The sequence below is a fragment of the Panicum virgatum genome, chromosome 8K, assembly GCF_016808335.1.
Source record: "Panicum virgatum strain AP13 chromosome 8K, P.virgatum_v5, whole genome shotgun sequence".
In the NCBI taxonomy this organism is placed as follows: domain Eukaryota; kingdom Viridiplantae; phylum Streptophyta; class Magnoliopsida; order Poales; family Poaceae; genus Panicum; species Panicum virgatum.
In genome coordinates this window covers 34158230-34176167 of record NC_053143.1, presented here as the reverse complement: position 1 = coordinate 34176167, position 17938 = coordinate 34158230, and the positions used below count along the sequence as shown (strand labels likewise).

Below are 17938 nucleotides of genomic sequence, written 5' to 3'. Positions count from 1 at the left end.
CAGCCGGCTGCAGGGCGGAGCTGCGGGCCATTAGTGGGCCGGGCCCAACAGCTCCAACGGCTAGTAGGCCTAAGTGCCTAACGGCTAGTTGCAGATAGGTATCGTGCCAAGCCCGTGCTGGCCCATTATCCATGTCGTGCCCGTGCCGGCATTGCGTGCTGGGGTTTCGGCCCACACACTACACTACGCTCGTGCCATGCTGGCACTGACACTAAACCTATCATGTCGTGTCGTGTCGTGTTCATGTCATATTTTTTAGTGTCGTTTTTCATAACGCCCATCAGTGGTGTGCATATGCTTGCACTAACCCTTTAATAAAAAAAATCCAAATATATGGTCGGATTGAATCTTAGTGTAGTTATACCCATTAAGAATTCTTAAACCCAGCAAGAATAGAATTGCAATGGTCTAGCATTACACATGAATAAATGAAAGTGAATACTTTTATCTAAACTTTGCGCGCATGGTAAATGATCTTTTTGACCGAGACCACTAATTCTCCACACTAAGATAGGTAGGAACTACAGTTGCACACCATTTTTTATTGACTTATTTTCTACTAAGGATTCAAATGTTACTGACAATCCCCGTCTCAACATAGATCAGGACGATCAACAATTCACACACTTCCTTTCTTCTTCCTTATTAGGTGCGGTTTTGCTCGGGAACAGGCACAGCACAGGATTGCTACGACAAAGTAGATGCCACACCTCAACGCTCAAAGATCAACAACGATGGACCAGCCGAGGCCAGTCACTCCCGTAGCTTTGTAGGGAACGGCAGGTTCATGCGCTTGTAGCTCGTGAACCCACCGTCGACCACCAGGTTGTGCCCGGAGACGTACTTGGCGTCGTCGGAGGCGAGGTACACGGCGGCTCTTGCCACATCCACCACCTCGCACGTCGTGCCTCTCAGCTCGCTGAGCCCCCTGATGATGGCTGGCCGCCACCTGCTCCTCGCCGGATAATATGGGGTAGTATCTGGTAGAATTCAGAGGTCTTGGAGAAGTCTTGGAGGAGGGGAAGAAGAAGAACAGAGAACAGGTTGGGGAAGGAGTCGATGTCAGGGTTTTACATGTTCGATGGACCCTCTCTCCAGCTATCCCTCACTTTATATTACATTGCAGAATGGGCCAAGCCCAAAACGACTTTCACAGGTTTAGCTTCTTGACGGGCTTCTTGATGTGCTTTCCTCGGCCCAGCTCTTCCTCCACAGCTGGAGTAGCTTGTGTCGTGACATCTCTCCCTCCATAAGAAATGGCTTGACCCCAAGCCAGAGTATCAGGGAACCTTTCATGCATGAGTGATAAATCTTCCCAGGTAGCCAGTGATTTTGCTAAGCCCTTCCACTTGACCAGAACACGCATGATCACCTTGTCACTAGTGCGCATGAGACGGCGCTCCAGAAACTGTTCAGGCTGAGCAATCATATCAGTCTCAGGGTTACAAGCTGGTGGAATGTCGATGCTTACCTGAGCCTCCTGTGGAACTGCCTTCTCTAACATGGAGACATGGATCACAGGGTGAATACGGTTGCCAGTAGGAAGTTGTAGCTTATATGCAACAGCACCAATCTTGTCAGTGATCAAATAAGGCTCAAAGTACTTGAAGGACAGTTTCTGGTTAGTACGGTTGGCAATAGACATCTGCACATATGGTTGGAGCTTGAGAAACACCCAATCACCAATTTGAAATTCCCGTTCGGATCGGCCTTTGTCAGCCTGATCTTTCATCCTCTACTGTGCTCGTTGCAGCTGCTGTTGAATGAGTTGAGTCATCAGATTCCTTTGGGAAAGCCACTCATCAACATCAGAGGCTGGTGTGGACGTAACTGTCCTGATGCCCAGCTGTCGTGGTTCTTGACCATACAGAACCATAAACGGAGTCTTGCCCAAAGCTGAGTGGTATGATGTATTGTACCAGAATTCTGCTAAGGGTAACCACTGAGACCATTTATAAGTACAGGATTGTATGAAACATCTCAGATATGTCTCGAGACACTGATTCAAACGTTCTGTTTGACCATCAGTTTGTGGGTGGTAGGAGGAGCTCATGGATAATGTGGTGTCAGTGGCTTTGAAAAGCTCTTGCCAAAACGTGCTAGTGAAAATGCGATCCCGGTCAGAGATGATGACTGTGGGCATACCATGCAATTTATACACATTGGCCAGGAAAAGATGGGCAATTTGTGGAGCAGTGAAAGGATGAGCTGATGGAATAAAGTGACCATATTTGGAAAACTTGTCAATGACTACTAATATAGTGTCATATTGTTGAGACTTGGGAAGACCCTCAATAAAGTCAAGACTCACCACAGACCAAGCTTGCACTGGGGCAGGCAGAGGCTGCAATAATCCAGGCAATTTAACATGTTCCACTTTGGCTTGTTGGCACACAGTGCATTGTTGGACAAATGCCTCAATTTAATTCTTCATATTGGGCCAAGCAAACAGGGATTTGATTCTGTTGTATGTCGCTGTGATGCCGGAGTGGCCACCCAATCCACTACTATGCAGAGCAGTAAGAATAGAGTTTTGTACCTTTGTGTTGTGACCAATCCAGAGTCGGCCCTTGTATTTGATAAGGCCATCTTGCATAGAATAATGGTGATTCTGAGAGGGGTCAACTGCTAACTCAGTGAGTAATTTTTGAGCATGTTCATCTTGAAAGTATCCATTCATCACCTCAGTAATCCATGTAGGATGACTGACAGACATAGCCATGGCCTCAGCAGCATGTGGATATCTAGATAATGCATCTACTGCTCTATTAGTGGTGCCTTGCTTATACTGGATTTTGAAAGACAGGCCCAATAGCTTGATGAATGCCTTCTGTTGCATTGGGGTGTTCAAGTGCTGGTCCTCCAAATGTATGAGTGCCTTTTGATCAATTCGAATAGTGAACTCAGCATGGTGTAGGTACTGGCGCCACTTATCAATTGCCATGAGAACAGCCAGACACTCCTTCTCATATGTAGAGAGGCCTCTATTTTTGGGACTTAGTGCTTTGCTCAGAAATGCTAGTGGGTGTCCTCCTTGCATGAGTACAACACCAATGCCTTGCTCAGAAGCATCGGTTTCAATGACAAATTCCTGAGAAAAATCAGGCAGTTTCAGCACAGGTGCAGAGATGAGAGCCTCCTTGAGAGCATCAAATGCTTTTTGTTGTGTGTCAGTCCATTGGTAGATCACATTCTTCTTGAGTAGTTCAGTGAGAGATTTGCTAATGACCCCATAATGCTTGATGAACTTCCTGTAGTAACCAGCTATGCCAAGAAACCCCCTGAGCTGTTTAGCATTAACAGGGACTGGCCATTCTTTGATCACCTGAATTTTCTGAGGATCAGTAGAAACACCCTGAGCTGAAATGATGTGTCCCAAATATTCTAACTATTGTTGAGCAAAGGAACATTTGCTAGGCTTCAAAAAGAAATTGTGTTGTGATATGATATCAAACACTTCCTGCAGGTGCTGCACATGGTCTGCATAGAATTTACTGTATATCAGGATGTCATCCACAAAAATGAGCACAAACTTTCTGTTGAGGGCAGCAAACACCTGGTTCATCACATCCTGAAAGGTGGCAGGTGCATTAGTTAGCCCAAAGGGCATGACCTTGAACTCATAATGACCTTCATGGGTTTTAAATGTTGTCTTGTGGACATCTTCTTTGGCCAACAATATCTGATGGTAGCCTGATCGAAAATCCAGTTTGGTGAACCATTTGGCCGCACTCAACTCATCTAGGAGTTCATCTACCACAGGCATGGGGTATTTTCTTTTCACTGTGACTGCATTCAATTTTCGATAATCCACACAAAATCTCCACGTGCCATCCTTTTTCTTGACAAGAAGCACAGGTGATGAAAATGGACTGGTGCTAAGATGTATGATGCCTCTCTGCAACATCTCTTTGACTTGTTTCTGTATTTCATCTTTCAGCTGAGGAGAGTATCTATATGGTTTCAGCTGAACAGGTGGTGAGCCTGGTAGTAAGGGAATGGTGTGAGAACATGGTCTTTCAGGTGGTAACTCTTGTGGCTCTTGGAAGATATGACCATACTGCTCTAGAAGCTGGGAGATTTCCATTGGGTGTTCTGCAGAAGATGCAGACTGGGGCACCCTGCAAAGATGGATGAGTTGAGCCAACTCCTTCTTCTGAATGATGTGCTGTAGTTGGTGAGCAGAAATCATTTTACAACTCTTGACCTTGTCACGGATATCCTTCAGAGTGACTGTCTTTCCTTGGAAGGTGAATTTCATTAGTTTCTTTCTCCAATGGATCCACATTGGGCTGAATTGCTCAAGCCAGTCCATGCCAAGAATAATGTCATAACAGTGTATGGGCAACACTCTCATGTTAGAGGTGAAGGTCTGGCCTTGAGTATACCAATCCTGATGAGCCACCATAGATGTAGACAATAAAGTTTTACCATCAGCAATGGCCACATTAGCAGGAGTCACTTCAGTCAAAGTACATCTAAGGTTTTGCACCAACTTCTCACTGATGAAAGTCCCAGAACTCCCTGAGTCAACAAGAATTAACACTTGTTGGCCGGCCACTGTGCCCATCAACTTCATGGTCTTCTTATGGCATGTTCCCTCCTGTGCAGCCACTGATAAACTCAACAAAATCTCCTCTGAATCCGATGAACCACCAGAATCAACCTCCAGTTGGCCCTCTTGATCAAGTTGTAAAGCTTCCCACAATTCTTCCACAATATGCAGTGAGATATTGGTAGGACATTTATGATTGGGGCCATATTTTTCTCTGCATTTGAAGCAAAGCCCCTGGGCTCGCAGCTGGACTCTCAAGGAGTCAAATCTGCCCTCACTCTTCTTTGGCTCAACTTTTGTACCAGATGGACCAGCCTGATCAGGTGAAGACCCCAATAATCCTTTAGCAGTATTGGGCTGCCGAACTTCTTTCTTGTAAGAGTCCCTGGAATCAGGCTTGTAATAATTCTTCTTCTTAAGAAGTTCTTTGCAACTCAGTACTTCTTCCTGTGTGATAGCAAGGGCTAGAGCAGTATCAACGTTTTCTGGTTTATGCAACTTAATGACAGAACTGATATCATCATGAAGTCCTTGCATAAATCTACTAACAAAGAAAGTTTCATCTAGAATGCCATTATGCACTAAAACTCTATGCTTAAGCTCATCAAATTTTTGGTGATAATCCTCTACTGAACCTGATTGTTTAATGTTGAGCAATTCATCCATGAATTTCTGATACTGATCCCTACCAAACTTATCAAAAATAGCCACAACTAGTTCAGGCCAGGACTCTATTTTGTGCATAGCCTCATAAGTTTGGAACCAACGCTCAGCACCCTTAACAAAATGCATAGAAGCAAAACTAGCCCAAGCATGATATGGAATGTGATACATCTCAAAATATTTCTCACACTCATCCTTCCACCATTTAGGATTATCACCATCAAAACTAGGGAAATCAGTCTTAGGCATCCGAAAGTAAGATCCACTACCATGACCTCCATACGAATTGTAAGGACGACCTATAGCATCTTGTAAGGATCACCGGGGTGTCCGACCCTAGAGGGGGAGGGGGTGAATAGGGTCGCTAATCGCTTTCTAACCTAGGGCTCAATCTATTTGCATAAGATAAACCTAACACGTCCTACACATGCTAGTTATGACTAAGGTTTATCTATGCTACTCTCTACTTACCCCTAAAAGACTTGCAACCTATAGCCAATCCTAATCAAACTAACTAGGAAAGTAAAGGCATGCAAGAGAGAGTAAATGCGGAAACGTAATACGGTAAGTAAAGAGGTGAGGGAGAGAAAATGCAAACTCCCGTGAAGACACCAAGACACACGATTTAACGTGGTTCGGTTAGGACACCAAGTCCCTCCCTACGTCCACGGCCACTTGTCCAACAAGAACAAGTGTGATGCCAAGTCTCTTCGCTTGATCACCGTCTTGTGTTCGCCACCAAGGCTTCCGGCAAGCAAAGGCTAAGTAGCACCAAGTCACCAAGACAAGGCCACCGCCACCATCTCTCTCAAAGCGTCACCAACGGCACCGTCTTCAATATTGGAGCTTCTCATCAAGAGGGATCTCCTTCCCCGCACAAAGTGTCGTTGCCTCTCCACACCAAGTCGGAGGGTCACACGACGAGTACACGATTGCTTGCCGCAGCAAGACTTTGCTCAAGGGAGCTCTCACAAGAACTAATCCCTATACAAGTGCACAAAGCACTCTCTCAAAGCTTCTCACAAGCTAGATATGACACTAAGCTTTGGTAGGATGGTTGGAGATGTTAGTTTGCTTGGGCAACACTTCCTTCAACTTTTCTAGTGTCCAACATTATGCAGCAACCGGCCTTGGGGGGTATATATAGCCCACACACCCCAAAAGAGCCGTTGGAAAAGTGGCTGACAAAAAGCGCTATCACCGGTTAAACCGATGATCCACTTTGTGTCATCATCGGTTTAACCGGTGAGCACATTTTTCCAACTAGCCGTTATACTTCAACGGCTACCTTAATCAACCGATGTCATCAACCGGTGAATGTATCTTCATCGCCGGTTTAACCGGTGCATGTAACTGTCCCAGAGTTCCCAAAAACCAACTCTCTGGACAACTACACCGACGTTCACTTTGCCTTGATCGCCGGTTTAACCGGTGCCTGTAAAACTCCTGCTGCTTCTTCGGCCTCCAAGTATATTACACCGGTGAGTGTAAAACACCCAACGCCGGTTAATCCAGTGCCAAACCCTAGCTCGCAGCTTCTGTGTTTATTGCACCGATGAGTGCAATTTGCTCATCATCGGTTTAACCGGTGATAGAAAATTGTCTTCGTTTTGATCTTTTTGACTTGGATTTCTTCACGGTCTCTTCAATTCTTGTCATTTGGACCGAAGAGGTTTCGGGCCTAGCTACGCCTATCTTCTCTTTGTCATCACTTGAACCTAAAAGCCTGAGAATGGTCATCTTAACAATCATATTAGTCCAAGTGTTGTGTTGTCTATATCAATCACCAAAACATTATATTGAAATATGGCATGAGAGGCCATTTTCTCTACACATCTCCAAACTCATGGTAAGCACGACTGGTGATATTTTGCGATGAGAACTCACCCTTGACTAGGGGCTGTTTAGGGATCAGAGCCCTATCAGACCCCTGGTAACTTGTATCAACGCGGTGGCCGCTAGCCCGTCCCTCTTCCTCGCGCAGCGGGACCTTGGAATGCTGGAGATGAGTGTTCTCGAACACCTCGACACGCGATGTGAGAGTGGTGACAGAGTGGGACAAGGTTTCGACCGCCGTGTCCACCAATGGGCACCACTTGTTGACGCCATCGATCATGTCAAGAATGATGTTGAGCTTCTGGCTGATGGTCTTCAGATCCGACTCCGCCATGGCGATCCGCGAATTCAGAGCCGCCGCTTGCTTGCCCTTCGCCAGATCGACGCCGAGAACCAAGGGATCGACCGAATCTGATACCAAATGTCACGAGAGTGATGTGGATCACGCAACACAGGATAATATGGGGTAGTATCTGGTAGAATTCAGAGGTCTTGGAGAAGTCTTGGAGGAGGGAAGAAGAAGAACAGAGAAAAGGTTGGGGAAGGAGTCGATATCTGGGTTTTACATGTTCGGTGGACCCTCTCTCCAGCTCTCCCTCACTTTATATTACATAGCAGAATGGGCCAAGCCCAAAATGACTTTCACAGGTTTAGCTTCTTGACGGGCTTCTTGATGCGCTTTCCTCGGCCCAGCTCTTCCTCCACAGCCGGAGTAGCTTGTGTCGTGACAGCCGGCTGTGGCGCCCTCGAGCATGGTCGCGAACTGCTCCACCACCATCGGCATCGGCACCGCAAAGGGCGAGTTGCAGTTCACCCGCACGCCGAGGCGCGATAGCTCGGCCGCGGCGGCCTTCACCACCCCGGCGACGGGGAACTTGGACACCGAGTACGGGTACGTGCCGAGCCCACCGAGGACGCCGCTGACGCTCGCCATGCAGATGATGGAGCCGCCGCCGCTGGCGGCCGTGCTCCCGGCCGGCGCCGCCATGACGTGTGTGGCGTGCTTGATGCCCGCCAGCGTGCCGCGCACGTTCACGGCCATGACGTGAACTTGGCCAGGTCGAGCTCGGCCACCCTCGACGTGCCGGCCAGCGAGCCGGCGACGCCGGCGCTGTTGAGCATGACGTCCAGCCGGCCGTGCCACGCAACGGCGGCGTCCACGGCCGCGGCGACGCTGTCCTCGACGGTGACGTCGCAGGGGACGAAGTGGGCCCGAGGGCCCAGCTCCTGGCCCGCTGCAAGGCCCAGCTTGGTGTTGACGTCCGTGATGACGACGGCTGCCGTGCCTTCCTGGATGAACTCGTGGGCTGCGGCCTTCCCAAGCCCACTCGCTCCTCCGGTGATGAGGGCAACCTTTCCCTCAAGCCTGCACATTTTTTTTCCCAATTGATGATTGTGTACATATGAATTATGGGGGCTTGATGATGAAAATGTTCTGGACACTTAAAACATCTACTTCAAAAAATCATGGAAAATAATTTAGTATTTATTTATGTGAATCAGGAAGGAAATCGGGGCGTGAGTTGCAGAAATGGCACAAGACGAAAATCTGCCCGGAAGGTCAGTGAGAATTGCAGAAACAATATAATGATCCACAGGTATACATACCAAGGAAAAAACCTAAAACTTGACAATGAAGATACATGAGGTCAAACTAGAAAACTGGGGAAATTGCAAGTACTATCAAAACTATCCAAGGCACAAGTTCTTACCTCCCTTTCGCCGGCGCCGGAAACGGTGGTGGCGCCCGTGACGCCATACACTCGCCGCCGGGCATGGAACCATCGTCCATCTCGGAGGCCATTCTCCTAAAATCATAAGATCCAAGAGGAGCTAGTGATGAGAGGTCAAGCCCTGGGAGAGAGAGAGAGAGAGAGAGAGAGAGAGAGAGAGAGAGAGAGAGAGAGAGAGAGATGGGAGAACAGGGTAGTGAGAGTGGTTGCTCGCCTGTCTATATAAGAGGGAAGCGAGGAACTGAGCCTGGCATATATTATATCTACATGTGCGCCGAGGTTGTCAACGCAGCTACTGCACATGCTAGACTACATGAGAGAATATAGGATTATTTCGTAAACACAGGCACACAGCTATTTGTTTCAGCTTTAAATTGTGCGAAAAATATGGAATAAAGTTGTTGTTTGGCAATTTATTGGATTGTGGACTGTGGGTCTGTGGCATCTTTGTTCTTTTATTTCACTACATGTAGCTCATCTACTACTCCCTTCTTTATTTCTCACAAGTACATATTTGAGATAGACATGGTTGGGCATCCATGCCCCTTCTAGTGTAGACTTTGGGGGCATGCATGGTAGCTCATCTACGATTTGACAAAGAAATGCCTGGTCTAGTGCGTAGATCGTGCTCTTTGACTTTCGGGCGCAACCCCAAGGATAATTTCTTGCAAATAAACATCAAAGCAAAAAAAGAATGACTGTTCAGGAAATTCTTTGTGTATGAACTCGACCTGATGGTGACAGAGTGCATCGCGGTGAAGGGTCCTACATGGCGGTGGCCTTCTTAGTGCGGTGGTGTCTGCCTCCTTTGATTTCTATTGACGCGTGGTCATGCTTGAGGTTTTTGCTTCGGTTTTGCTCCCGTCGTCGAGTGGAGTGGTGGTTTTGTAGAGTAGAGCTTGGGTGGAGTTGTTGAATGGAGTTGTGTGCCGTGTTGATGTCTCAATCCAACCGGCAGATGTCGTCTTTGTTTGTTGATTGTTGTGCCCAATCTAGTCATTGTCCCTTTTTTTAATATAATCGGCAGCTCTCCTCCCTGGTTCATTTCCAAAAAGAAAAGTTAATTTCACAGCCCACAGGTGTACTGAAACATGTCTGCATCTCTGAATTGTGGTTTGTATACACCAGTTAGTATGACCAACAGATTGCATCTACACGAGCACATGGCATGCATTTCCTAATTACTATTCCCTATTGGTTCGCCTACTAAAATCTATTAAATAAAAGAGATTTGGCTCGACAAATGGATAACTGCGCATGATAAGTACAGTACATGTCCAAAGTCTGGGCAGGCTCCAAAATAGTGCAATCCCCATTGTAAAACATAGCCATCAGGTCAAAAATACTTGATGCTTTACAAGACCTGATCTAACTTAATTTTTTTACTTTCATTAATAACTTCTGTTCAATTTGGAAGCATCAAAATCATAAACATATGATGATTTTCATAATCTCTTAAAATGTGTTGGACTTTGTAAACTATTCAATTAGAAAATACTTGTATAAGGTATTCATATAGTCACGGAATGAGAAATTTCCTTCCCTATTATCTCAAAAAAACATTGAGAAATTTCCAAGATGTTAAGTACACTTCACCAAGGGGACTAATCACATTGTTATCATTAAGTGCCAATCCAAACCAATAATGTCAACAGCTTATTGAAGCATGCACATTTTATTAGCGAGATAAAATACATATACATATACATATGTACGGAACAAGGGGGTAACATCTTTTATATAAAGTTTTTGGATTCAACAATAACCTTATTCGTTAGAACTCTAGTGTTCGAAGGATTTTGGTGGTAGCGATCGAAACATATTTATACAGTTACAAAACAAAGTGACTATAATAGTTCGTGATGTTGCCCCTCTCTCCATCTATCCACATTTCAACCAACTGAAATGTTACCTTCAATCCTTGTACGCCCCTAGTGGAATGGCTCCATTGTTCCATCCAGTGAAATCCAAACTTTCACTACCAAAACTGACTTAGGAAGTAAGTATGTTGTAGTATATATTTACTACATGTATGGATCCAAAGGTATGATACATAGCATATACGGCGGATGTGAAATATATGGCACAAACAATAACAGAACACATTTGGACACGGATAGGACTTCAGATTCTCAATCATTACTTTTCTTATTTTCGAGGAGTTACACATGTCGGCATGAAAATGTTGTTATAGAAGTACAACTCATGGAATTTAGAAGATGGTAGAACCAACGATGCGTTGTTGCAAGAAGGCTGCAGGACTCGTCAAAGCCAGTTGGTAGACTAGCTGTTGTTGCTGCCAGAAGGCGGCGGGGTGAGCCACAGCAAGTGGGTGGAACAGCTGCTGCGAGAAGGCGGCGGAGTTCGCAACAGCTAGTTGGTTGAATGGAAGCAGTTGCTGCTGCGAGTAGGCAGCGGAGTTCACGGCAGCTAGTTGGTTGAATGGGAGCAACATCTGTTGCTGCAAGTAGGCGGCGAGGTTCTGCAGGGCTAGCTGGCTGAATGGCGAAAGAACGCGTTGTTGCTGTGCCACGATGCTCTGTACTGTCAGATGGGCCAAAGATTGCTGCTGCAGTAAGGCAGACTGTTGCTGTCGGACAATTGCCTGTGATTGTAGGAGGCTAGCTGCAAGTGCATGCTGAAGCCTGTTGGACTGCACAATCGGGTTCTCATATCCGACTGCTGCGATAGGTGAGAGGTACTGTGGAATAGTGGCAGCGGAGGCGGAGGCGGCTAGTGAGCACTGCGGAATAATGAACGCAGTGGTAGCGCTCACAGAGAGAGCAAGGAGTGCAAGGAGGGCAAATATCTTGGCTGCCATGCTTGCTAAGAGGTACTATATGGGTTTCAATTTCTAAGTTGCTAGATTCTATCAGTGATATGGGTGGTGGATTACCTGCGCATATGGGATCTATTTATACACAAGAGAATCCATGTAGCTTTCTCAAGATTTGTTGCTTGTGCCTCCCAAATTTTTATCCTGATAAGCTAGTGATGACATGGTATCTAGTCAATTTTGGAATTTAGTGACAAATCCCCTTTGATTGCGGGTATGTGTTGGCAAGACAGCTTGCACTTAACACAAGTAAAAGGCAACATTTTCCCTTTTGGCATTGTGTTGATATAAGTGTAACAACAGCATGGTTGATTCACCTTTAAGCATGTCAAACACCTTGGGATCAAAATATGTGTTCCACTTTATGGTGAGCCAGTAAAGTTGCGATATGCTGATGTGGATCTAAATCTATTTGAACTCAATTTGTCATCCACCATGGATAGGATTTGCGTAACAGACTAGTTATAGGCGAAGTAATCATGTTCTCGGGATGCGATATGAATAAAATCTTCTAGCTCACTAATTTGCCATGCATTAAAACCTAGCTTGCTTAAATTATCTTCTTTTCCTCGTTTATGGATTAGCCAATTTCGTCACTGCAAAACTATAATACATGTGACGTTGATGCTCCAAAAAAAATATTATCATATTTCCATTCAATTGTTGGGTATAACATGTGGCTGTAGAGACGATGAGAATTCCGGCCCTATGCACTAATTAAGCCTATAAAATAATAAGGCAATTAAAATATTGGATCATTTACTTTAAGTGTTTGAATTATAGCTTTTGATGAGTTAGCACAAATAATAGGAAACACAATTTTATTTTCTAAATTCATTTTTCCCGTATTATGGTAACATGCAAGTTAAATATGTAACAAAAGAAATTTATAGTGATATTTGGTGTATGAACATGTAATATTCCCTATCGCGTTGTGTTACATATATTGTTAATTTATTCATGTGATAGGCTAAAATAAACTTTTTGGCAAAAGAGTCCAGTACATTTTTGTGAGCGACTTCATGGGTCTTATTGACAGACCCAGGGATTATTTTTCTTGACAAGGCCACATTCTGGTGTTCCCAAGATTTATTCTTGCCTAAACCAATAATGTCAACAGCTTATGGAAGCATGCACATTTTATTAGCGAGATAAAATACATATACATATACATATGTACGGAACAAGGGGTAACATCTTTTATATAAAATTTTTGGATTCAACAATAACCTTATTCGTTAGAACTCTAGTGTTCGAAGGATTTTGGTGGTAGCGATCGAAACATATTTATAGAGTTACAAAATAATGTGACTATAATAGTTCGTGATGTTGCCCCTCTCTCCATCTATCCACATTTCAACCAACTAAAATGTTACCTTCAATCCTTGTACGCCCCTAGTGGAATGGCTCCATTGTTCCATCCAGTGAAATCCAAACTTTCACTACCAAAACTGACTCAGGAAGTATGTATGTTGTAGTATATATTTACTACATGTATGGATCCAAAGGTATGATACATAGCATGTACGGCGGCTGTGAAATATATGGCACAAACAATAACAGAACACATTTGGACACGGATAGGACTTCAGATTCTCAATCATTACTTTTCTTATTTTCGAGGAGTTACACATGTCGGCATGAAAATGTTGTTATAGAAGTACAACTCATATGGAATTTAGAAGATGGTAGAACCAACGTTGGGTTGTTGCAAGAAGGCTGCAGAACTCGTCAAAGCCAGTTGGTTGACTAGCTGTTGTTGCTGCCAGAAGGCGGCGGGGTGAGCCACAGCAAGTGGGTTGAACAGCTGCTGCGAGAAGGCGGCGGAGTTCGCAACAGCTAGTTGGTTGAATGGAACCAGTTGCTGCTGCGAGTAGGCAGCGGAGTTCACGGCAGCTAGCTGGTTGAATGGGAGCAACATCTGTTGCTGCAAGTAGGCGGCGAGGTTCTGTAGGGCTAGCTGGCTGAACGGCGAAAGAACGCGTTGTTGCTATCCCACGATGCTCTGTACTGTCAGATGGCCCAATGATTGCTGCTGCAGTAAGGCAGACTGTTGTTGTGGGACAATTTCCTATGATTGTAGGATGCTAGCAGCAAGTGCATGCTGAAGCCTTTTGGACTGCACAATCGGGTTCTCATATCCGACTGCTGCGATAGGTGAGAGGTACTGTGGAATAGTGGCAGCGGAGGCGGCTAGTGAGCACTGCGGAATAATGAATGCGGTGGTAGCGCTCACAGAGAGAGCAAGGAGGGCAAATATCTTGGCTGCCATGCGTGCTAAGAGGTACTATATAGGTTTCAATTCCTAAGTTGCTAGATTCTATCAGTGATATGGGTGGTGGATTACATGCGCATATGGGATCTATTTATACACAAGAGAATCCATGTAGCTTTCTCAAGATTTGTTGCTTGTGCCTCCCAAATTTTTATCCTGATAAGCTAGTGATGACATGGTATCTAGTCAATTTTGGAATTTAGTGACAAATCCCCTTTGATTGCGGGTATGTGTTGGCAAGACAGCTTGCACTTAACACAAGTAAAAAGCAAGTTTTTCCCTTTTGGCATTGTGTTGATATAAGTGTAACAACAGCATGGTTGATTCACCTTTAAGCATGTCAAACACCTTGGGATCAAAATATGTGTTCCACTTTATGGTGAGCCAGTAAAGTTGCGATATGCTGATGTGGATCCAAATCTATTTGAACTCAATTTGTCATCCACCATGGATAGGATTTGCGTAACAGACTAGTTATAGGCGAAGTAATCATGTTCTCGGGATGCGATTTGAATAAAATCTTCTAGCTCACTAATTTGCCATGCATTAAAACCTAGCTTGCTTAAATTATCTTCTTTTCCTCGTTTATGGATTAGCCAATTTCGTCACTGCAAAACTATAATACATGTGACGTTGATGCTCCAAAAAAAATATTATCATATTTCCATTCAATTGTTGGGTATAACATGTGGCTGTAGAGACGATGAGAATTCTGGCCCTATGCACTAAGCCTATAAAATAATATGGCAATTAAAATATTGGATCATTTACTTTAAGTGTTTGAATTATAGCTTTTGATGAGTTAGCACAAATAATAGGAAACACAATTTTTTTTCTAAATTCATTATTCCCGTATTATGGTAACATGCTAGTTAAATATGTAACAAAAGAAATTTATAGTGATATTTGGTGTATGATCATGTAATATTCCCTATCGCGTTGTGTTACATATATTGTTAATTTGTTCATGTGATAGGCTAAAATAAACTTTTTGGCCAAAGAGTCCAGTACATTTTTGTGAGTGACTTCATGGGTCTTATTGACAGACCCAGGGATTATTTTTCTTGACAAGGCCACATTCTGGTGTTCCCAAGATTTATTCTTGCCTAAACCAATAATGTCAACAACTTATGGAAGCATGCACATTTTATTAGCGAGATAAAATACATATACATATACATATGTACGGAACAAGGGGTAACACCTTTTATATAAAATTTTTGGATTCAACAATAACCTTATTCGTTAGAACTCTAGTGTACGAAGGATTTTGGTGGTAGCGATCGAAACATATTTATACAGTTACAAAATAATGTGACTATAATAGTTCGTGATGTTGCCCCTCTCTCCATCTATCCACATTTCAACCAACTGAAATGTTACCTTCAATCCTTGTACGCCCCTAGTGGAATGGCTCCATTGTCCCATCTAGTGAAATCCAAACTTTCACTACCAAAACTGCCTCAGGAAGTATGTATGTTGTAGTATATATTTACTACAAGTATGGACCCAAAGGTACGATACATAGCATGTACGGCGGCTGTGAAATATATGGCACAAACAATAATAGAACACATTTGGACACAGATAGGACTTCAGATTCTCAATCATTACTTTTCTTATTTTCGAGGAGTTACACACGTCGGCATGAAAATGTTATTATAGAAGTACAACTCATATGGAATTTAGAAGATGGTAGAACCAACGATGGGTTGTTGCAAGAAGGCTGCAGGACTCGTCAAAGCCAGTTGGTTGACTAGCTGTTGTTGCTGCCAGAAGGCGGCGGGGTGAGCCACAGCAAGTGGGTTGAACAGCTGCTGCGAGAAGGCGGCGGAGTTCGCAACAGCTAGTTGGTTGAATGGAAGCAGTTGCTGCTGCGAGTAGGCAGCGGAGTTCACGGCAGCTAGCTGGTTGAATGGGAGCAACATCTGTTGCTGCAAGTAGGCGGCGAGGTTCTGCAGGGCTAGCTGGCTGAACGGCGAAAGAACGCATTGTTGCTATGCCACGATGCTCTGTACTGTCAGATGGGCCAAAGATTGCTGCTGCAGTAAGGCAGACTGTTGCTGTGGGACAATTTCCTGTGATTGTAGGATGCTAGCAGCAAGTGCATGCTGAAGCCTTTTGGACTGCACAATCGGGTTCTCATATCCGACTGCTGCGATAGGTGAGAGGTACTGTGGAATAGTGGCAGCGGAGGCGGCTAGTGAGCACTGCGGAATAATGAATGCGGTGGTAGCGCTCATAGAGAGAGCAAGGAGGGCAAATATCTTGGCTGCCATGCGTGCTAAGAGGTACTATATAGGTTTCAATTCCTAAGTTGCTAGATTCTATCAGTGATATGGGTGGTGGATTCCCTACGCATATGGGATCTATTTATACACAAGAGACTCCATGTAGCTTTCTCAAGATTTATTGCTTGTGCCTCCCAAATTTTTATCCTAATAAGCTAGTGATGACATGGTATCTAGTCAATTTTGGAATTTAGTGATAAGTCCCCATTGATTGCCGGTATGTGTTGGCAAGATAGCTTGCACTTAACACAAGTAAAAAGCAACTTTTTTTTCTTTCGGCATTGTGTTGATATAAGTGTGACAACAGCTTGGTTGATTCACCTTTAAGTATGTCAAACACCTTGGGGTCAAAATATGTGTTCCACTTAATGGTGATCAACTTAGAATAAATTTAATAGTCTAAGTAAACAAACTTATTACTAAGTATACTATAAATATGATTTTTATTCCAAATGGTTATCCATTGGGTATCCATAGGTAATAAAAATCAAACCAAATAAGTTTCGGGACCCGAACCCGAAAATCGTGGATGAGAGCTTATCCCCAAACCTGAATCTGTTAGACCTAAAACCCACGGATATATATCTAATCTAAAATCGAACCATTGCCATCCCTTCTAGCAAGTGTTCGGCCAGGGTTTGTGAAGTGACGGCGAGCGCAGATTCGGCCATTGCGGTGTTGCAAAAGAGCCAAGGTCCTAATTACATCAAACTCTTGGGGTAGTGCAGCCAGCCACCCATGATCGCATCCCTAGCACGCATTCCGCGTGCCCAAGATGCAGCGAGAGGGAGCTGCTACATGGCAATGTTGTACGGAGCATACAGACGAGGGTCACCAAATATATATATAGACGAAACTAAGAAATATTTGCTTGCTTTTAATATTACTAGTAGAGATGTATGTGCCACAGGCATATGTTTAAAGTTAAATTATTTTAAAATAGTTGGATTGCATCCAACTTTACTAAAAAATCTAATTTGTTGCATGATAGAATAACCAATTATATTTGCTATCTAAAAATCTAAAAGAGAAGCAATATTTAATATCTATATAAGACATCCCTTAATTAAATATGGAAGCATATTAAGTAGTGTTAAAATTGATTAGTAAAATAACTGGACGTTTGTGCCGACGACCGCAACGTGCAACGGTAGTAAAATTTCAAGAACCAGATTGAAAAATTCAAGCTCCTCCCTGGCTGGCGGACAAAAACTTACTGCAGATCAAATTGTTGGTGATTTCAAGCATGATAGAACTTGAAATTTGAGGGAAAAGAAAGAAAACGATAAGGGGATTTCGTTTTACCTTTAACTTGCGCCGAGGATGCATCGTAGTGCTCAGAATCTCACTGAGAAGGAGGGAGGCGCCGGTGATCTGTTTGTTTGTGGAAACAGGCGTTGGCACCGGAAGTCACGCCAGTGCAGGGTGGGGGCGCTGCAGGTAGTCTTCACGAGATAGCCACGCGGTGAAGGAGAGGGCAGATGCAACAGGCCGTGCTGGGAGGCTAGGCGATCGGCTCCAGCAGCAGTGCTGCACGAGATAGAGGAGACACGATGCACAAGAGGCAACACTGAGGGGCGCACGGGGCTTTGCGGGCTTCTGGTGGTAAAGGCGCACCAGCAGGAGCAGGGGTGCGTGACCGAGAGGCCGACGCGAGGGCTCAGGGGCAGCGGCGATCTGCTCGACGACGTGCAGGGTCGCGAGCAGCAGGCGAGGTGCGGGGCGTGCGCTTGTAGGGCAGGGTTGCGC

General features: G+C 44.5%; 1 protein-coding gene and 2 pseudogenes across 1 annotated transcript; all 3 read right to left on the bottom strand.

Annotated features, from left to right (window-relative positions):
• Positions 1–633: 633 nt before the first annotated feature.
• On the bottom strand, positions 634–8428 carry LOC120644473 (annotated as a pseudogene).
• Positions 8429–10922: 2494 nt separating this feature from the next.
• LOC120644474 (zein-alpha PMS1-like) lies at positions 10923–11639 on the bottom strand. The gene has a single exon (XM_039921104.1). It carries the CDS (start codon positions 11606–11608, stop codon positions 11000–11002), a length of 609 nt encoding a protein of 202 aa, XP_039777038.1. The 5' UTR covers positions 11609–11639; the 3' UTR covers positions 10923–10999.
• A 1662-nt stretch (positions 11640–13301) lies between these two features.
• Positions 13302–16177, bottom strand: LOC120644472 (annotated as a pseudogene).
• Between the last annotated feature and the right edge of the window lie 1761 nt (positions 16178–17938).

Coding starts and splice junctions, on each gene's coding strand:
- LOC120644474 (XM_039921104.1), bottom strand. CDS start 11,608: ATGGCAGCCAAGATATTTGCCCTCCTTGCACTCCTTGCTCTCTCTGTG.